This window comes from Rhodnius prolixus, unplaced genomic scaffold (genome assembly GCF_049639745.1).
Source record: "Rhodnius prolixus isolate KJV_2025 unplaced genomic scaffold, Rpr scaffold_3, whole genome shotgun sequence".
Lineage (NCBI taxonomy): Eukaryota > Metazoa > Arthropoda > Insecta > Hemiptera > Reduviidae > Rhodnius > Rhodnius prolixus.
This window is the reverse complement of record NW_027411603.1, coordinates 2687589-2710277: the sequence shown is the minus strand read 5'-3', so window position 1 is coordinate 2710277 and position 22689 is coordinate 2687589. Positions and strand designations below refer to the sequence as shown.

Sequence of the window (22689 nt, the reverse complement as noted above, 5' to 3'; positions counted from 1 at the left end):
TTATTATTTTTTTTTTTTTTTTTAAATTAGCGTAAAAGAAAAAATCTGCGTAACAAAGAAAACTGACTTCTAAAAAAAGAAAAAAGAATTTCATTCTGTAGACTGTTGTTGGAAAAGCAGATCGTAGAGGTCGCTTGCATCGGCTAGTGGATACCTGTAGTTGACACCGTCCACTGCTAGATGGAGTCTAGGATTAATTCCGCCTGCTCTTTTGCCAAATCTAATGAAAAGAACAAGGAAAATATTAATTAACAATTAGGTCAGGCTAGTTGCTGATTAAGGTTAGGCTACCATGTCATGGTGTATAAAAGACTTGTAATGAAATAATTTAAAAATGTAAAACGTAAAATTTAATACTTTTGGTTTATATGAATACTGTTTGTCGCCTGGTGCTACTTACTTTTAGTCAATATAATCACATCAAACTATTTTGTCTTTTTTCAAAACCAGACTATATTTTACTAACTTTGAAGGCTCTTTTAACCATGTTTAATGACGATTCTCTTGTGTAATTTAGTGATGGGCAGAACGAGTCCACCTTTGGAGTCGTTGGATTTGAATCAGTTCCAGGGTTGGAATCGTTCACCTGATTCTAGCCTCTGTACTTACCCACAATGCATTAGTACAAAATGTCACCGCAATTTGCTAAAATATATCATTAAAATTTAGCTTTCCCAGTTAATAACAAAACTATATTTCTTTAACACACGTTAAGTACTATCCCTAATTTCCAATTGCTCTCATAAATATAAAATTAACAACGAATATTAACACAAAACTAGGCTAGTCAAATATAAAAATTAAAGCAATGCAGTTTAGTCATTATCTAGCTTGACCAACTGGCAGACTGGAGTTAACTTGCTTCAAGAGGATTTAAGGTAGAGAAACGGAAATGGGTAGGAAATTATTCCCATACAAAAATTCAAACCCTTCAAGCAAAATGATAATTATTCAAGCTTTAAAAATATGATCTTATTGTTTTACAAAAAGAAAAAGCTGTGTGCTTAATCTTTAACTAAGCGCTGGACACTCTTACTCTTATCTTCATTGGCGTATGTTTAAACTTGTAACATGTTCATGCGATGGGCAAAGTAAAACTGAGCCAAAATGTAGTATTACCTAACTGGGTTACTTGTGTAATTTTTGTGTACGCTTGTTATTCTTCCATGGGGAGCGAGGAACCCAGTCTTAAGATACAACCACTTTGCATCCTTGTTTACAGTTAATTTAGAAGAAAGTTACAAAAAAGATGAAATAACAATATATCCGTGTAAAGATAATGCTTTTTCTTTTACCTCGGCCTGCCGGCAACAGCATAATATTGTCCTAGTTGGTCAAGATAGGTCCTTAGGTCGTCCGGTGAGGCAAAGGATTTAGGTCTAGCTGGACGTGCCATTGCGTCAGCTGGAATAGGTTGTGCCATAGCCATGGCTGCATTGCAGGCCATCAGTCCGGTCCAGAGCCACAGCAGCCAACAGTTCATCTGCGCAAAAATGCGATAAAATCAGTTATTCAGATGAATGTAATTGTCACTAGGAGACCATAATGTGGTACAGAATAGAAAATTCATGGGTAACTTTTAAAATTATTTCAATAACCTCAGTCAATATACCTCAATAATATACAGAACAGATATGCAATATTTTTTTTTGTCACAATCCTCAGATCTCAGTCACTAGGCAGTCAGTCTATAGTTATATTAAGAGCAGTAAGAATAAGCTTACGCTAGTAAGTAAAGAGCGGAAGTCTTAAGAAATATTTCTGTATCACCGACCAGTTAGCTGTAGGAAGCTCTTAGGTAGCAGCTGGATTCGAACCCTGGATCTCCGCGCGGTAATCCAGCACACTAACCACTAAGCTAATCCCTTTCCTAAGACGTTAGATATTAAACAAGTGCAGACAAAATTGGTAGTGGGGCAACACCCCTTTACAGAGAAATCCCTAATTTCCCTCGGGCAGTCGGGGCAGTTAATCGCCAGTCCTTTCTTAACTACTAGAAAATCTCTTGAAAATGTTTATTGCCATCCGTTTGAATTTATAACCAGTTATTTCGCTAAAAATTGTGAGTAATTTAACGCTATAACTTAATCATTGGACGCTACCAGTTGTAATGGTTTGTTCAATTGATGTATACACCAAACATCCTAGATATTTACAGTGGCAAATCTGATGCATGTAATGCATTACAATGATTTCAATTACAATCAATTTCGACGATTGCATTACAATGATTTCAACCAATATGCAAATGCCACTAAATTACCTATTTGGATATTTCTACCGTTTATTCAGAGCGCAGACTTTATAGGGAGATCCTTTCCAATCTGGAGTATTCTCCAAATGTCGCCCCATTCTGTTTGTTAAGAGAACTTCGCGATCCGATTCTTCACAAATGAAATCATCTACAGAATTACCTTGATAAGTATTTTGCAGCAAAACCAGTTCGTTTTTCCGTAGTAATTTCAATTGGTCCAGCGTTGAATAATTTGTCTATGCTCACTTCAAATCAAGATAAATTACTTTGGAAAAGAAATCGCATGGGTTTTTCTTTTGCTTCAAGCAGTAAATCATTAAATTTTTAATATTTTTTCTTAATTAAAACAAAAAAAATCACATAAAAATAACTAATCCAATTTAACATCAATTAAATTGTAAATTAATTTTCTTCAGTCAACTCCAGAACATTTTAATTGTCTGTTGACTTTACTTTGTATTTTTTAAATTATTTTTTAATTAATAAAACTTTGCAGGGCTGCGAAGTTTGATATGTTTTGTAATTAAAAGAAAAGCCGGCAGGTGGTGTTGCGACATGAAGAGGAGGTGAGTGTGAATGTTGCACAGTTTCAGGTTATAATTTGGAAAGACACCACGATTTTAGCGCTAAAACGAACATGTAGTCGAGAAAAATAACATTTTCCAATTTTATTCAACTAATTCAATTAAGTTATGATCTGTTATCAAATCATGATTGATGAACATGTCTCTTTAAGAAAGCAGTGTTTCAAAAATTTAGTAAAAGACAGGTCCTTAGAAAGAAGTAAGAGTTTCAGGGCGGCTATCTTGTTAATTTTGTTGAGGTTTTGCCAGGAAGCGGTGGTGACAAATCAAAGCCTAGGGTATCCGTGTACTTGCTGCAAAAATTGGTAGTGTCTTCGGCGCATTCATACTGTGGTAAAATGGAATGTTGGATAGTTCCGCAGAACTTACTTCTTAACTGATTGCCAGGTGATTGGATCTTGCCTTGTTCTTAAATCTATCTGATTCAGGCTTTTGAAAAATAATAGTGACATGTGTGATCAAAAGTGGATTAGCTGGCTAAATCCTAACGCAGATGGTTAATTGTTGGACTGCTGTCAAACTAAACGTTCTTTGGTATTGCAAGGCGGCTATTTCCACTGTTAGGATTCGCAGCTTCTACTTTTGGAATATTTGGGAGAGTTGTATTGATGACTCCTGTGAGGGGCTATCCTTGACTGCTCTCTTCCTGGAACTTCCCAAGAGGGCATGGTTCCCACAATCTGGGATCCATTGTTTGAAAATCTAGGGAAGCGTTGGGTATTGGTACGAGTTTACTCTAAATGCCAGCTTCCACTACTCAACCTACTTTGATCAGCAGAAGTAACAATAATATCTTGATATAGTGTTGCTTTTCTTTAAAGATTAATTTTATTAAAAGCAAATGAAAAAAAATCTCATCTTAAGCTTAGAGATTTCATAGCTTAATTTATGTAAGAAACCGGGCCAACATAAGGAGGACCACTTATGCTTACATCCTAGACAGATTATAATTAAATTGAAATAATGTTTCATAAGTCACCAATATTAACAACCTACATGACGTTAATTAGATAGATAGCGGTGGTAATAAACCTGAGCAGTCTATTGGCTGCTCACATTGGAATGAAAGATGGGGAAGAGATGTTTTAAAAGCTCGCTCGCTTCTCTTAATGTTCGTCTAATTTTTAAGCATGTTTAATCAAAATTAGGGTCTGAGTAGGGTTTTTTTTAAGTGCATCATGGTTTCCGGTTTGAATTAAGGTGTAAAACAGCTGATATCCCTACTTACTAGCAGTATTTTATTCATTAGAATCGTTCAATTACCCGTCTGTGCACTCTGCCAACGATGTTCTTTTGATTAATGAATGTGTTCACCTTGATTAATTAATCAAATTAATGAGTGAGTTAACATGCTTTAAAAATAAAGAAAGATCAATTCGTTAGAGCGTGTAATGGCGGCAGAATCAGAAAAGCTGAGAATTCGAAATAGGAATTCAGAAATTAAAAAACTAATTTAATGAATATGAAAAACCCAAGTTAGTCACAGTTTTGGTGGTGCAGTCGGAAAGTAAAATACAAAAAGGAATTAATCTTACAAGTTCAGGGTGGCCCCTTAGATGGGTAACATCGATACAAAGAAGATGAATACAAAGAATTTCTTCCTTTGTCTAAACAAAGTGGTATCATGCATTAATAGCCCTAAGTGATGGGACAAGAACTTTAGATCATAGTGCCAAAACGAGGGATTTCAAAAAAAAAAAAATGCTTTGAAGAAGTCCTGCCCAAGATTTTGAAACGTCTCAAATTTCACCCTATAGAAGGAAGCTTCATCAGCATTTTCAATTCTCTTGGCTACCATGAATAACATCAAACTTTCTTTTCCTACCTTCTTTATGGAGATTCACGTAGTGAAAGATGTCATTGAAGAAATCCAACCATAATCTCAGAAACTCTTGCACACTCCATAGACTTAATCCAATCATTATTTATTGTAATAATGGCAGTACGAGCAAGACGTTTAAAAGTTTCGTGTCAAATAATTTTAAAGTAACAATTTTTTTAAATTGAATTATGTATATCTTTCGCCATATTTTTATTGAATAAAATATAATGTTCCCTGTCAAACAGACATGATTTCAAATGATAAAAGAAGAAGAAGAAAAAAAATAAGTGAATCAACTTTCTTTAAATAACCTTCTACTGTAAAGGGAAGGTTATGTCAGACAGGTTGAATTTCTTTCACTGCCTTCTAGCTAGTGTCATTCTTTTAATTTGAATCTTGGAAAAAACAATTATCTTAGTTCTTGCTTAATTTTCTCCAGTTATTCATGGAGAAATACTCATCCTCCCTTTTTCCCGTTTTTCATTTTATTTTATTTTTCTTGCTGGAACAATTGGTTCGTTAATGTCATAATTTATTTATAGTGAGAATATAAACTAAATTATGTTACAGTTGGAAGGTTATTAAGAATTTAATTCAACAGTTTGTAAGAACTAAATTAAGAAAAGAAATAACAACTTTCCTGTGACTCACATGACTTTCTCTTACTACTAAACTCAAACTTCTAACTTACAAATTTTCTTCGATTATCCGAACGTTGGACTCATTTTAAATTCTTATCGATTTAGAAGGAAACTACCCAACCCCTCTCACAGCATTATCCTGAATGGAATTTCTGGGAAAAATGTTTCCAGTAAAAGTTGTAGATTTAGGAGTTTGTAATCAGTATACAAAGTTTAATTAAAATCACAGCAGCCGTTTGTGAGAGAATCTACAAAAACTGAAGTTTATCATGGGAATATTTATTTTTATTTTTTGTCGAAAGTGCCTATTATGATTTGGTAAAAGTAATCGTCAATTTTTTCCAGGCGGAGATTAACGTCCACTACCTAATTAGGTGTCGTGGACTCGGGGGCAGGAGCTCATAATTTACTATAAACAATTTTTTCTAACAAATAAAAAAATAGCCATACGCTGGATTCGAACTAGTGATCTCCAACTTACAAAGCCATCGCTGCTCTTGACCACTAGACCAACACCCGCCCCTCATGATTTGTATTCTTGCAAAATCGATTAAATACAATTAGATTAATGTTATTTTATTTTTATGTAATTATTAATTTAATATTATTTTTTCTAAGAAAAATCTTTTCTGTGGGCGGATAAGGATAGATTTTTCCTTAAAATATCAATTTCGGAATAAATGTGCAGTTTTATGATCTTGGTTAGGTTAGTAAGAATTAAATTTGTTTTAAAAGTACAGGGTTTTAACAAAAAAATCGATAACTTATAATCTCGAGTCACGTCAGGTTTTTTGTTTTTGCTCACAGTAACGATGTTTTCTCGCGGAACACTTCGAGAAGATAATATTGTTTACAGCTGTGACGTTAACAAAATACTTATTATTGTATATTTATTGTTTATTTTATAGCCTGGAACAATAACAAAAATTTATTAATGTTTGTTATATTTCCTGTTTTTTTGGTTGTTTGCTTTTTATTATTATTATTAAAAGAATTAATATTTCCATTTTATTAGGTTGAGTTGCAAGATGGTTGCCGTATAAAAATGTGTGCGTGAGCAAACTGTTTCCCCTCACATAAGAGATTTTTATGTTCATATTTACGGTGACGTTAACAGTTTTTCCGGGGCTGTGGAAAAATATGCTGGAGAGTACACTCAAACGACTTTCTCTAAGAACAGTTTACGTAATTTGGATTTTCTTGAATTACTCAGACTCAGTAATATTTTTAGTCGTGCAAATTTTCAAGTATTTAATGCTTACCGAAAATGGACGTTTAGATGAGGCGCTTTGAGTCTAAAAAAGTTATTGACGTGAATACGTCTTTAAATTTGCTATCATATGGAGGCAATCCAAAAAACCTAATGATAACAAAATCGGGGGATACAGTTTGGCATTATAGTTTCGAATCTATCGTCTACATCCAAAATTAAATTAGACCCACTGGTTAGCTAAAGGATCAAAGAATTCATTACGATAAGCGAGGAATGTGACGCATCGCGCGCGGTGGAGAGGGAAGTGCCGCCATTTTGAGATCATTTTGCTGCGTATCGAGATTTGCAAATAGTATAACTTTTGACTCGGAGAAACTACGGACGTTCGTTTAAGTTTTAATCGTCAGCTGTCATCACAATTTATCGATTGTATATAAAACATTAGTATAAAATAGTGACAGTGAATATAATAAGGTGTTAGAATAAAAAAATATTATCAAAAATATATAATGTCGGCCTATACGCGTCGAAAAGCCAAAACCAAATACAGAGATCGTATACGGTTGGAAAGGGCTTCTCAAGAACTATCGAAAAAACACCATATGACCGAGTCAAGTTGTGCCGGGAACGTAAAAGAATGAATGCGGCCGAGTGGTGTCAGTACACCTGCAGCTGGGGCGGTTGAAATTATGCAAGTGGATGATGAAATCGCTTCTACATCGACAACGGACTGTATAGGCATAGATTGTGTTCGATCGTCGATTTGTTTCCTTGATTTCATCCTAAATACATAAATAAAAACATTTTGTATAAAAAATATAACTCGTTACGTAAAAGTATTCACGTACCACACACGGCCGTGTCCATGACACAGCCACAATGTGTATGTGATTGTGTGTCTGTCTGTCGATCATTTTTCAACTCAAAAACGAAAGACGCATCATCTTCTTCACTTAGGTAAGTTTTTACCATCAGGTGACGCAACAATAAGGTTATGATTAAAATTAGGTAACCGATAGTACATTTTACTGGCTGAACTCTACTTTTCATTGGGTCAGGGCGTGGCTTATTTGTAGAAGACATGGCCGCCTAACAATCCCGACTTTTCATTGGCCTTTACAGAACGCCTACATTTTCCATTTCAATGCACCACTGTAATTGGTCATTTCTTTATTTTTTTCACTAATTTTCACCCGTAGGTATTTCATATCTAAGTTGAGAGAAAATCGCTAGACGCGTTTTCGTAATTAAAAGAAAAAAATAAATAACGAGGAAATCGGAAATTCAATTCATAAAACGGTCATTTTACTTTTACCTACCAGTTTTTAGGAAGTAGTTCAATCGTGAGATTTTCGACTAGTTAGTCGTACCAAATAGCTAGTCTTTGACTTTAATATACATGTTCACTACAGTAAATGTAACGTACTTCCGGTGGATATTCGAAAATATAAAATCCACGATAGCAAAATATCTTCTCATTCGATGAATAAAAGGAAGTAGAAATGTAGAGTTTCCTGTTTAGTTTCTAAGTAGAAGAATTTCCTTTACTTATTTGAAAAATTCCAAGATTCGAATCAATCTTAAACATATGTATTTATTTTAATTTTGTAAATTGTTGTTTTTATCCAGCATCTACATAAATCCTAAACAGGAAGTGAGTACTTTATCGATTCTAACAACATGACGAGTACTGTGCGGTTCCATTTCAGTAGTTATCCATTTAAGTGCAGTGCTTTTAAAGGAATTAAATATGTAGTTGCCTGCAATTTACACAATCAATCACTTTTAACACACTTAGCACACATTCCAATGTTATTTGCAAAAACACTGGTTGTGAGAGAGCATAAAATACTTTTGCTGTATATTTGAGAGAGGCTTTACTTACCAATTTTCGTAATAAATGATAACTTGTTCATCGTACGTTCGATACGAAGAAGTTACGTTCGATCTCATTTTTCTCGACCAATTAGAATGCTCCTAGAAATTTTCTTAAATGAGTTTTCCTTGGAAAATGTTTTGAAATTAAAGTTTTCACCATGCTGGTGAAAAGTGCAGGAAATTTTGAGAAAAACCTCGATGAAACTTTCAGTTACCCACTTCCTGCAGTATTTTTAGTAATTCATTTAACTTTGCTTTTAGTATTATACAAGTGGTCAAATCGTACATTACACTCAAATGAAACTTTAGAGGGAAGCGAAACTACTTCTTTCCCCAGTGGTGCCCTAAAATGAATTAATTTGGGAAAATGTTTTAGATAAACGTGTAAAATCTGTTTGTAAAATACTACGTTTAAAGGTAAAAAGTTAAAGCCATTTTGTGGAAAAACGTTTAACAAATTAAAAAATCCGTTTAATTAAGTATTATTTGTGGTTAAGAGATTTCCTAACTAAGTTATGGACAGAGGTCAGAGTTGTGTTTATTTAGTATGTTTATTTACAACAACAAACCACCACAAAGCTAAACTTGTAGGTTACACAAAATATAAAGTCACCAGTGATTACAACATGTGCAGGTAAATTTAAAGTTATTTTTGATATACGAGGGTCGTTTGAAAAGTCAGTGCAAAGTCAGAGAGATAGCACTACTGGCGCGTATCGAGGTTATGTCTAGTTAGTAGCATCTCTTGGAAGAACAAACACCAAGTTTCAGCCACATCGGTCTATTTCTTTGTGTTTGGCATTCGTTTGAATCGAGGAAGTCGAGTGATTTTCAAAAAATGGACGAAAAAGAATTTCGTGTGTTGATTAAACACTACTTTATGAAAGGCAAAACGCCTCAGGAGACTAAAGAGAAGCTTGATAAACATTATGGTGACTCTGCACCTTCGATTAGAACAGTTTATAAGTGGTTTCAAAATTTTCGGAGTGGCCATATGGGCACAAGTGACGCTGAACGTTCTGGACGCTCTGTTGAGGTTACTACTCCAGAAATCATTGATAAAATCCATGATATGGTGATGGATGACAGAAGAGTGAAGGTGCGTGAGATTGTTAGTGCTGTGGGCATCTCGAATGAACGGGTACATAATATTTTGCATCAACATTTGGACATGACAAAGCTCACGCTTGACCAAAAACGAAATCGTGTGAAGTGTTGCAAGGACGGTTTGCAGCTGTTCCAGAAGAATCCGCAGGACTTTAAGCGTCGTTTCGTCACTGTGGATGAAACATGGATACTTCACTACACTCCTGAGACCAAAGAACAATCTAAACAATGGGTTACCAAGGGGGAATCTGCGCCAAAAAAAGGCGAAGACCGTTCCTTCGGCCGGAAAGATTATGGCGACTGTCTTTTGAGATTCGCCAGGAATAATCCTCATCGACTATCTGGAAAAGGGTAAAACTATTACAGGTGCATATTATTCATCGTTATTGGACCGTTTGAAAACCGAGCTGCAAGAAAAACGCCCACGATTGGCCCACAAAAAAGTCCTTTTCCATCACGACAACGCACCAGCTCACACCTCAGCAGTTGTGGTCGCAAAATTAATGGAAATAGAGTTCCAACTCGTTTCACATCCCCCCTATTCTCCAGACTTGGCTCCCTCGGACTACTATTTGTTCCCCAATCTGAAGAAATGGCTGGCGGGAAAAAGATTTTATTCAAACGAGGAGGTGATTGCAGAAACGAATGGCTATTTTTCAGACATGGACAAATCCTATTATTCGGAAGGGATCAACAAACTAGAGCAGTGTTGGACGAAGTGTATAAGCCTAAAAGGAGGCTATGTTGAAAAATAAAAAAGGTTTACCCCAAAAAATTAAGTAGTTTTTATTTTTGCACGGACTTTTCAAACGACCCTCGTAGGAGTGGCAGCACTGATGAGGGTGTGTTGAGAGGGGATGATAGTTTTTGATGGGGTGAGTAGTCTTTATGTAACACGTGGTGTTTTATGTTAGCGTTTATGTATTTATTTATGTGTTAAGTGAATTAACCGAACTTAGGTTTAATTTGTGTTTGATTCAACCATTAAGTAAAGTAATACATCTATAAATTTTTCTCTTTTACACATGCAAGATTTTTATTATTATCATTTTTTTTTATAAAAATGCTGCTCTACTTATCTCTTGCACAAGAGCTTTACGGGTCCTGAATTTTCTCAGCTTCTACAGCATCTACTCTACAACTTTTCTATTCTCTGAATGTGCAACACTCTCAGGAAACAAAATTGACTTCTTCATTTAGAAGCTCAAAAAAAAAAAAAAAAAACTAGTCATACATCACTCTTTGACGTCAACGGAAGCCTCATAATCTCACCTCTGACTTGAATATTTGAGAATGCGAACAGATTTCTTTTACAGGTACCTCAAATCGTCGTTATATTTTTGTACGTATTCTAAATAATGGAAGCGTACACAAATTTGGTCCTGATAAGGCAATAAATTTGTAGGATTGCCAGGGGAAAATCCTAGATATCCCTAAAAATGCCTACAATCGTAAAACTCACAGATTTTGCTGCCTTCATCAATGTACTCTTTGAATTGGATACTCTGAACCATGGTTCTCAATAATTTTATTTCCATGTGGGAGAGAATCTCTAAGAGGCCTAAATATGTGGTGTTTTCTTCCAAGTGAAGAGGTAATTGCAGCGCATTTTCTTAATGCATAGGATTTAGATTCGACCAATCGCTCAGGTAAATCAGGTCTTCTTGGAACTTCTGATGGTTCTCAATCACTGTTTTCTCAGAAAATGTTTCAAACCAATGTCAAAAAAAAAAGAAAAGAAAAGTGATATCTTCGAAACCGTCTGGCAGATCGTTCATGAAAGTCAGACACATCCCAGATCCAAATTCAGATTCTTTTCAAGAGCTGAAGAAATAAATCTATAACATTTGAAGACCTGCGTTAGTTACGATAAAAACTAAAATGCGTAGTGATCCCCTAATCCAATGCCAGTAAAATAAAGTTTGCCTTTCCCGCGAATATTTCCTTGTTTAAACATTTTGTTCACAGATAGACTGACAAACTTTTCAATTTTCCAGGAACCCTTTTCTTTGTGGGGTGGGTGGGGCACTTCAGAGACCTGAAAACTGTGTCGCTCCTCTATTCCCTTTAAAAGAAATATAAAAAACTTTCGTGATAATCTCAGTACTTCCGCTTTCTGTCAGTTGGAAGGAAGTAGAAATGGATACGATATCATTACTTCCTCTGTAGGATGTAGTAACAAGATAAAAGTGATCCTTTATACCTGAGGATGCTAACATTTAATCCCAGAATGGTATAACCTACTTAGTCTCTCGAATTTCCTAAATTCAATTTAACCAAAATGGAATGTCCTGTCTGAGAACAGAAACTATATAGTTTGATCCAATTTCATTTCTTACTCATATATAGGTCGCTAGAGGCTAATCTGATTGGATACTTGAGTAATAACCGACAAGAAGATATATAGATAATTCTAACCTAGATATGTGAATCATAAAAACTCTCCAATTTTGTTCGGAGGAAGAACGTTACTTCTTATTTTGTTTATAAAAACAAATTAATATTCGGCGAAAACATAAAAAATATAAAAATCTGCATGATTGGCTAGATTTTTTTTTTACAAAAAATTGAAGTTTTAAACTTAGAAATTGAAACCCAAAGTGTTCTTTATAAGGAACCCTTATCATTCTTCTTCAGGAAAACGTTGTGTATAAAAGTTATCGATAATAGATCGATATACATATAATCATGAGTGGTTCTTGGTTGATGATTTTGGGCAAACCATTATCATGGCGTTCTTTGCTTTGCCACATTCTGAAAAAGTAACCTTCTTACTCCAAACAAAACGATATAATTGGGGAGTTTCTATTATATACGATATAGGTTATTATTATATATAGGTTAGAAAATATCTATTTACCTTCTTATCCAGCGTTTCCCAACCTTTTTTGGCTCACCGTACCACTTGGTGGTAGTACATCATGCTAAATTGTACCACTTCGTAAAAATGTTTAGTATTTCGTGAAATTTGTTATTCCGAGTGTGTTATTTGTATAGAGATAACAATGTATCTGCTACAAAGGAGTTCCTAGTTCATGTTCACTTTATAAACTTTGTAAAGTGTAAGATCTTAGTTTTAAAACTTTTTTTAAATAATGCAAAAATTGCGTACATACGAGGTGTGTTCAAAAAGTAACGGGAATTTTCGTTTTTTGAAAAAAATATTTATTTATTCATCTACATTAATATTGTCGCCTTCAAAGTAGTCCCCTTCGCATACAATACACTTGTGCCAGCGCTTTTTCCAATCCTCGAAACACTTCTGAAACTCGATCTTTGTGATAGCTTTCAGCTCTTTCAGCGATTCGCTTTTAATGTCATCTATGCTTGTAAAACGACGGCCTTTTAATGTTCTCTTTATGTTTGGAAATAGAAAAAAGTCACATGGAGCCATGTCTGGCGAATATGAAGGCTGGGGCATCGTTAAAGTTTTGTTTTTGGCCAAAAATTCACGAACAAGCAATGAAGTGTGAGCAGGTGCATTATCGTGGTGCAAAATCCATGAATTGTTTTGCCACAAATCCGGGCGTTTTTTTCGGATTGCTTCACGCAAACGGCGTTGAACTTGTAGGTAGTACTCCTTATTGATTGTTTGACCTTGTGGCAAGAATTCATGATGCACTATGCCATTAAAATCGAAGAACACAGTGAGCATAACCTTCACATTCGACCGCACTTGTCGAGCCTTTTTCGGTCTTGGCGATCCAGAATGCCTCCACTGGGACGATTGAGCCTTAGTTTCGACATCATATCCGTAAACCCATGTTTCGTCACCTGTTATAAAACGTTTCAGTAGATCCGCATCGTTGTCGACTTCATTGAGTGACTCTTGAGCAACTTCCATTCTCCGCTGTTTTTGTTCGAAATTCAACAATTTTGGAACAAATTTTGCTGCCACACGTTTCATACCCAAAACATCCGAAAAAATTTCATGGCATGAGCCAATTGATATGGCAACATCATCAGCGACTTCTCTGATTGTGATTCGGCGATCGTTCATAACCATTTCTTTCACTTTTTTCACGTTTTCATCGGTTGTTGATGTGCTTGGACGTCCAGGTCGTTCGTCATCTTCAACGTTTTCGCGGCCATCTTGGAAACGCTTATACCACTCGCAAATCCTTGTTTTACTCATAGCAGACTCACCATATGCCTTTATTAACATTTCACACACTTTATTACACTTTATTTCATTTTTTACGCAAAATTTAATACAAATTCTTTGATCCATTTTTTTTAACAAACAAAAATCGCCAAGCTCGAAAAACACGTCTAACCTTAACGGCTGCCACTTAAGAAGTAAACAATGAATATTACTGAAAATTTTATCGTACTTCAGGGGCATGTGTACCAACATAATAAAAAAAAAAATTTTACAATCAGACTCTCCAAACCCGCGAAATTTAAAAATTTCCGTTACTTTTTGAACACACCTCGTATTTTTCTCTTCTAAATTATTAATTAATTTACAAAGTTCTTCCTTTAGGATTATTATATTTGTGCCCAAAATCTTCTAAATTAATCTCTTTTAAGCAATCAACTACCTGTAAGTACCAATTAAATTTAATGTTGCTTAGATAGAGCTTACTCATTACAATCCAGTCACTTTAAACAGAAGATCTTTACATAGTTATCATTTAAGTTCTGTCACATGATAATTCTATTAAATTTTCTTTATCTTTTTGTTGATAATGATGTAGCTTTACCTAAATTTTCTTCATAGAAGGGGGTTTGAAATCCAATTATCATTTGTTTTCAGATTTTGGGAAAATACTCCCATGAAAGACAATTTTAATCCTGTTAAATGTGCTCTTTATATTTTCTCGTATATCTCGAGACAGACTAACCTTATTACTCTACATATTAACAACTTTACTGTTCTAATATTATTAATTAAAATAATTTTTATGTATTATTGGGGGAAAAAAACGTTTCTGTGATATTTTTGATTTAATTTTTTGTAAATTTTTTATGTCCGCCATTATTGATTATTTTTCGCGTACCACCAGGTTAGGAAACGCTGTTCTAATCGATTATTACACAAGCATCCAATCAGATTATATCGAATTTGAATACAGACGTATTCAAGTTTAGAACTAACAGAAACAAAACCCTCTTTTATTTAAGGCAAAGGAAAAATTAAATCAAAACTCCGGAAATGGAAAATAGAAATAAACTTTAACTGTAAAATTCTTATAATAATAGTTACAACTTAAAATTAGAAGAAAAGTAAATAAACCTTAAGACGTCACAAGAAATTTAGGCGGAACATTTGCAAAAAGTAAATTTACGTTATCCCAAGTGCGGTAGACAATAGAAGTATAAAGATGTACAGCTGCACTGGACCAGAGCCAGAGATATTAGTTATTATTGTTGACGGTAAAGACACTTCATAGGTTATTGCAGTGTAACAGTCAGTGAATGTTTCCCTTGTAGTAATAAAATATAGCCAATTCGAACAGCCTATGCCATCTAGCGTATATTTGGGTTACATAGTGACATCTCATAATGGAACTATTATAATATTTTCTCTTCCTGATGGAATAGGGGGGGAAAACATTCCGAGTTTACAGAAAATTTTACGAGAAAATAATGAAAGTGTACCCTTCTGATTTTCTTTTTTAGAAATTCATTTCTTTTTTTTATTTATTTATATTTTTTTACTGTGGTGATTACTATGGTGATTGCTTTTTTATTCACTTTAGATTGGGATATTTTTTTTTTAAATTTGTTTATTTTTTTAATTAAATTTAAAAGCTGTCCTGTGCCTTTTTTTTTTGCTGCCTGTAGTTAGAGTCATTTTCACTTTTAACTGGGATTATCCTCTTTACACCCTAAGCTGAAAGCATGCACCAACCTGTCTAAAGTGGTGCACAAAGTAATTCAGCTGATTGGAAAACAGACACACCGATCTCCTTTATTGACCATTCTCAGCAAGTATTAACCATCGTCGTTAAATTTTATACATTCAATTTAATTAAATGTTTGATTTCTAGGGGGGGGGGAAACTATATAAATAAATATACCTATTTGAGTTAGCTAGCATTTCAAATCAATTTGATAAATTGATTCAGATAAATTTTGCAATTTTCAAAGTTAAGTTCATGCCTAACTTTTCCAGCTTTTCTAGCCGGTTATTGTAGACGGATGCTATTCCCCTTCCCCCCTCGAAAATTATTTAATAAAGGACCCATTATTGTATTAAATACAGTGCAGGAACTAGGCGCCACGGTAGCCCTTGCGGTTATAGGCTAGACCCGCAAAGCTAAGATGTATTGCGGTAGTAGTCTAGCCCTTGGATTTTATTTAATGTGTTAATATGAGGAATTTATAGTAAAGTGAGTTGGGCGGTTATAGGCTAGACCCGCAAAGCTAAGATGTATTGCGGTACTAATCTAGGCCTTGCATTTTATTTAATGGTTAATACGAGGAATTTATAGTAAAGTATGTTAGGCGGTTATAGGCTAGACCCGTAAAGCTAAGATGTATTGCGGTACTAGTCTAGCCCTTGGATTTTATTTAATGTGTTAATATGAGGAATTTATAGTAAAGTGAGTTGGGCGGTTATAGGCTAGACCCGCAAAGCTAATATGTATTGCGGTACTATTATAGGCCTTGCATTTTATTTAATGGTTAATACGAGGAATTTATAGTAAAGTATGTTAGGCGGTTATAGGCTAGACCCGTAAAGCTAAGATGTATTGCGGTACTAGTCTAGGCTTTGAATTTTACTTAATGTGTTAATATGAGGAATTTATAGTAAAGTAAGTTGGGCGGTTATAGGCTAGACCCGCAAAGCTAATATGTATTGCGGTACTAGTATAGGCCTTGCATTTTATTTAATGTGTTAATACGAGGAATTTATAGTAAAGTATGTTTGCTAGTCGCCTTCGTCCACGACACCTAATTTGGTAGTTGGACGTAAAGCCCGCCTGAAAAAATAGGCGATTATTTTTACAGTATAGTATCTTTAACATTAAAGAAAGTCTTCACCACTTTTATAGTATTTGTCCAGTCTATAACATGTTCCGTAATTAAATTCATACCATTATTTGCTCTTTTACCTATCACAAGTTTTTGCTCTGTCTTTTCACACGCTCTCCAAAATTCAAATTATAGTCTCTAAATCTACACATTATTTTGTTTCAAATTAAAATCGTTTCTTTTTTGTAATCTTCCATTTCTTTTTGTAATATTTACTAATCTAATAACAGTTTCAAATTTCGTATTTGGTTATACTGTTGTAAAGTTATTATTTTGTATATTTTTGTATTATTGTACCCAAACTGCTTTGCATGGATGGGGCAAGGCCCCGGTCGCAAATAAATAAATAAATATCTCCTTAAAAAAACATCACTTTACAATTTGAAACAAATATAAGCAACATCAGTATCTACAATGGTGCGAAATATAAACTCAAACGATAGTTTAAGAGAAAACGGGCAGCCAACTTTCTTTAATTTCAAACTTAAGCTTGAATTTATGACCTAATATCTAGGTTTAGATTCATTGGATTATGGTATGGCTGTATCTTTCAGAATTCTTCCTTATAATCTTCTTTAATGTGTAAAAATGAGAGAAAAAGCAAAATTCTACGTTTAAATACTTTTCTTAAGGCTTGAATTAAACACAATTAAATATAAGTTTAGTTTATTCACTTAATACATAACAAAATACATAAACGCTAACATATGGCACAACATAACCTAAAAGGACCACTCGCAACTCAACATAAACTATCATCCCCTCTCATACTCACCCTCAACAGTGTTGCCACTCCTATATCAAAAATAAATTTAAATTTACCTACAAATGAAAATAATTTCGGATGAATACAATGCTTTTCATTCGGAAAAGTTCTCGGTTTAAGTAAAACGTTTTACACGAAAACTGAAATGAAAATTGTGAAAAGATTTCGGCTAATTATCTTGGGTACTAATTGGATTTATTTATTAAATTCACAATGAGACTTTGAAATCGGAAATAGTAACAATGTTTACTGTATTTGTTATGTTAATTATAGTAAGAAGTATCCAGCCTCTCTGCCACTAATTATCTCTGCTGTTGTTACCATAGTACAGGTCAGATAAGCTAGCTTATTGCTGCTAGAATGTATAAATAATCTTTTGCAGCAGAAAAAGAAATTACTGATTTCATTTATAAAGAAATATCGAGAAGGTAAAGCTAGAATCGATTTCCTGCTTCTGTGAGAGTTTTCCCCCACTCAAGGAAAGATAGGCAAGCTTAGTGGAATTGAAGAAAAACATTTTTCACATTTTTATTAAATTTTTCCGCATATTTCTTAACAGCTGCACTACAAAGTATACAGTTTACAAAGTACTGGGTCATAGATAAAGTACTCGTATACTTTAGTAGTTTTACGTAATTCTATTTTATTTTCAGTTTTGTACATAATAGGTTTGTGTCAGATAGGTTACTTTGTTTGAAAGAAAGTTAAACATTAATAATCTCCCTTTTTTATTAAAGGGAATACAAAACGAACCCTTTTTTGGATGCGTTTTAAAGGTAAGCTCTTAAAGAATCGTTTAGTGGATGTACTTTCAATAAAAAAAATGGAATAAAAACAGCTCTTTTTGGGGGGCATCTTTATAAACCGATCGAGAGTACACTATTCGGGGGCCGGCAGTGCCACTAACCACTGAGCTAACCTCTTCCATAGTAAACAACTGTCTATTTTATTAAAGGGAATACAAAACGAACCCTTTTTTGGATGCGTTTTAAAGGTAAGCTCTTAAAGAATCGTTTAGTGGATGTACTTTCAATAAAAAAAATGGAATAAAAACAGCTCTTTTTGGGGGGCATCTTTATAAACCGATCGAGAGTACACTATTCGGGGGCCGGCAGTGCCACTAACCACTGAGCTAACCTCTTCCATAGTAAACAACTGTCTATTTTATTAAAGGGAATACAAAACGAACCCTTTTTTGGATGCGTTTTAAAGGTAAGCTCTTAAAGAATCGTTTAGTGGATGTACTTTCAATAAAAAAAATGGAATAAAAACAGCTCTTTTTGGGGGGCATCTTTATAAACCGATCGAGAGTACACTATTCGGGGGCCGGCAGTGCCACTAACCACTGAGCTAACCTCTTCCATAGTAAACAACTGTCTATTTTATTAAAGGGAATACAAAACGAACCCTTTTTTGGATGCGTTTTAAAGGTAAGCTCTTAAAGAATCGTTTAGTGGATGTACTTTCAATAAAAAAAATGGAATAAAAACAGCTCTTTTTGGGGGGCATCTTTATAAACCGATCGAGAGTACACTATTCGGGGGCCGGCAGTGCCACTAACCACTGAGCTAACCTCTTCCATAGTAAACAACTGTCTATTTTATTAAAGGGAATACAAAACGAACCCTTTTTTGGATGCGTTTTAAAGGTAAGCTCTTAAAGAATCGTTTAGTGGATGTACTTTCAATAAAAAAAATGGAATAAAAACAGCTCTTTTTGGGGGGCATCTTTATAAACCGATCGAGAGTACACTATTCGGGGGCCGGCAGTGCCACTAACCACTGAGCTAACCTCTTCCATAGTAAACAACTGTCTATTTTATTAAAGGGAATACAAAACGAACCCTTTTTTGGATGCGTTTTAAAGGTAAGCTCTTAAAGAATCGTTTAGTGGATGTACTTTCAATAAAAAAAATGGAATAAAAACAGCTCTTTTTGGGGGGCATCTTTATAAACCGATCGAGAGTACACTATTCGGGGGCCGGCAGTGCCACTAACCACTGAGCTAACCTCTTCCATAGTAAACAACTGTCTATTTTATTAAAGGGAATACAAAACGAACCCTTTTTTGGATGCGTTTTAAAGGTAAGCTCTTAAAGAATCGTTTAGTGGATGTACTTTCAATAAAAAAAATGGAATAAAAACAGCTCTTTTTGGGGGGCATCTTTATAAACCGATCGAGAGTACACTATTCGGGGGCCGGCAGTGCCACTAACCACTGAGCTAACCTCTTCCATAGTAAACAACTGTCTATTTTATTAAAGGGAATACAAAACGAACCCTTTTTTGGATGCGTTTTAAAGGTAAGCTCTTAAAGAATCGTTTAGTGGATGTACTTTCAATAAAAAAAATGGAATAAAAACAGCTCTTTTTGGGGGGCATCTTTATAAACCGATCGAGAGTACACTATTCGGGGGCCGGCAGTGCCACTAACCACTGAGCTAACCTCTTCCATAGTAAACAACTGTCTATTTTATTAAAGGGAATACAAAACGAACCCTTTTTTGGATGCGTTTTAAAGGTAAGCTCTTAAAGAATCGTTTAGTGGATGTACTTTCAATAAAAAAAATGGAATAAAAACAGCTCTTTTTGGGGGGCATCTTTATAAACCGATCGAGAGTACACTATTCGGGGGCCGGCAGTGCCACTAACCACTGAGCTAACCTCTTCCATAGTAAACAACTGTCTATTTTATTAAAGGGAATACAAAACGAACCCTTTTTTGGATGCGTTTTAAAGGTAAGCTCTTAAAGAATCGTTTAGTGGATGTACTTTCAATAAAAAAAATGGAATAAAAACAGCTCTTTTTGGGGGGCATCTTTATAAACCGATCGAGAGTACACTATTCGGGGGCCGGCAGTGCCACTAACCACTGAGCTAACCTCTTCCATAGTAAACAACTGTCTATTTTATTAAAGGGAATACAAAACGAACCCTTTTTTGGATGCGTTTTAAAGGTAAGCTCTTAAAGAATCGTTTAGTGGATGTACTTTCAATAAAAAAAATGGAATAAAAACAGCTCTTTTTGGGGGGCATCTTTATAAACCGATCGAGAGTACACTATTCGGGGGCCGGCAGTGCCACTAACCACTGAGCTAACCTCTTCCATAGTAAACAACTGTCTATTTTATTAAAGGGAATACAAAACGAACCCTTTTTTGGATGCGTTTTAAAGGTAAGCTCTTAAAGAATCGTTTAGTGGATGTACTTTCAATAAAAAAAATGGAATAAAAACAGCTCTTTTTGGGGGGCATCTTTATAAACCGATCGAGAGTACACTATTCGGGGGCCGGCAGTGCCACTAACCACTGAGCTAACCTCTTCCATAGTAAACAACTGTCTATTTTATTAAAGGGAATACAAAACGAACCCTTTTTTGGATGCGTTTTAAAGGTAAGCTCTTAAAGAATCGTTTAGTGGATGTACTTTCAATAAAAAAAATGGAATAAAAACAGCTCTTTTTGGGGGGCATCTTTATAAACCGATCGAGAGTACACTATTCGGGGGCCGGCAGTGCCACTAACCACTGAGCTAACCTCTTCCATAGTAAACAACTGTCTATTTTATTAAAGGGAATACAAAACGAACCCTTTTTTGGATGCGTTTTAAAGGTAAGCTCTTAAAGAATCGTTTAGTGGATGTACTTTCAATAAAAAAAATGGAATAAAAACAGCTCTTTTTGGGGGGCATCTTTATAAACCGATCGAGAGTACACTATTCGGGGGCCGGCAGTGCCACTAACCACTGAGCTAACCTCTTCCATAGTAAACAACTGTCTATTTTATTAAAGGGAATACAAAACGAACCCTTTTTTGGATGCGTTTTAAAGGTAAGCTCTTAAAGAATCGTTTAGTGGATGTACTTTCAATAAAAAAAATGGAATAAAAACAGCTCTTTTTGGGGGGCATCTTTATAAACCGATCGAGAGTACACTATTCGGGGGCCGGCAGTGCCACTAACCACTGAGCTAACCTCTTCCATAGTAAACAACTGTCTATTTTATTAAAGGGAATACAAAACGAACCCTTTTTTGGATGCGTTTTAAAGGTAAGCTCTTAAAGAATCGTTTAGTGGATGTACTTTCAATAAAAAAAATGGAATAAAAACAGCTCTTTTTGGGGGGCATCTTTATAAACCGATCGAGAGTACACTATTCGGGGGCCGGCAGTGCCACTAACCACTGAGCTAACCTCTTCCATAGTAAACAACTGTCTATTTTATTAAAGGGAATACAAAACGAACCCTTTTTTGGATGCGTTTTAAAGGTAAGCTCTTAAAGAATCGTTTAGTGGATGTACTTTCAATAAAAAAAATGGAATAAAAACAGCTCTTTTTGGGGGGCATCTTTATAAACCGATCGAGAGTACACTATTCGGGGGCCGGCAGTGCCACTAACCACTGAGCTAACCTCTTCCATAGTAAACAACTGTCTATTTTATTAAAGGGAATACAAAACGAACCCTTTTTTGGATGCGTTTTAAAGGTAAGCTCTTAAAGAATCGTTTAGTGGATGTACTTTCAATAAAAAAAATGGAATAAAAACAGCTCTTTTTGGGGGGCATCTTTATAAACCGATCGAGAGTACACTATTCGGGGGCCGGCAGTGCCACTAACCACTGAGCTAACCTCTTCCATAGTAAACAACTGTCTATTTTATTAAAGGTTACGTTTGTATCTTTAAACCAATTTTTGTGTTTGAACTCAACGATTATTAACGAGCCAAATTAGTAAGAGAAAAGAAAAATTGATTTTCAATTTTTCTGACTGAAAAGGGAAAATTTGGATGACAGTGTTCAAGAATCATTTCCCGCATTAGTTTTCCTAAATAAATAATTTATTGTTCAACTGGGTAGGTTTCGCAAATCTTCGACGTGAAGGACCTGCAAACGATGGTCCTTGCAAAAGCTGATAGCAAAAGCTCCTTGCAAAAGGTTCTTGCAAAAGCCTCACTTCGTTCAAAACGTCTCCCATTAAAAAAACCAAAAAAATTCACAGGTGCTTTCCAGGATGATGCAAGCTTTAGTTAGGCGCAGTAGTACATTTTTGGCCATTCAGTCTCTTCTAGGCAACAGAAATTTGAACCTTTCAGGGATAGCCCACTTAAGTCCAGTAATTGATTGAAAAATCTTAAGTGGTAGCAGAGATAAAAGTAGAATTATTTGGTTTTTTTTTTACTTACGGCGAAAGATTAAAACGAAGATTTGTAAGACTTGTAAGATTTTTGAAGGTTTAGTGGAAGTAGATAATGGCCGCTCCAGATCTCTTGGAGATTTGTACTGGTATAATATGGGATTAATGTGTAGAACGTTTAGAATCAATGGTGAGTTCTAAGAAGCATCACAGAATGTGGGTCCTGATACTGTGTAAAGAGATAAATCTAGTTCTTAAAGGCTCTCCCAAGTCTTGTGCAATTTCCCACTAAAGGTAGAAGATACTCAATG

The 22689-nt window shown here is 34.9% G+C and overlaps 1 protein-coding gene across 5 annotated transcripts in view; it reads right to left on the bottom strand.

Moving 5' to 3' along the window:
* Positions 1 to 22689, bottom strand: part of LOC141452848 (pro-neuropeptide Y-like) — a 180390-nt gene continuing 157701 nt past the window's right edge. For 3 of the 5 annotated variants that reach the window (XM_074125303.1, XM_074125306.1, XM_074125302.1), the window contains exons 2-3: positions 1296 to 1483; positions 1 to 220 (exon numbers count right to left, since the gene is read on the bottom strand). In XM_074125303.1, coding sequence (XP_073981404.1) covers positions 91 to 220; positions 1296 to 1483 — 318 coding nt within the window. In that variant the 3' untranslated portion in view covers positions 1 to 90. Of the gene's footprint in view, positions 221 to 1295; positions 1484 to 4663; positions 4879 to 8399; positions 8492 to 22689 lie in introns of those variants that run through there. The other 2 variants (XM_074125305.1, XM_074125304.1) reach the window with 2 other exon arrangements.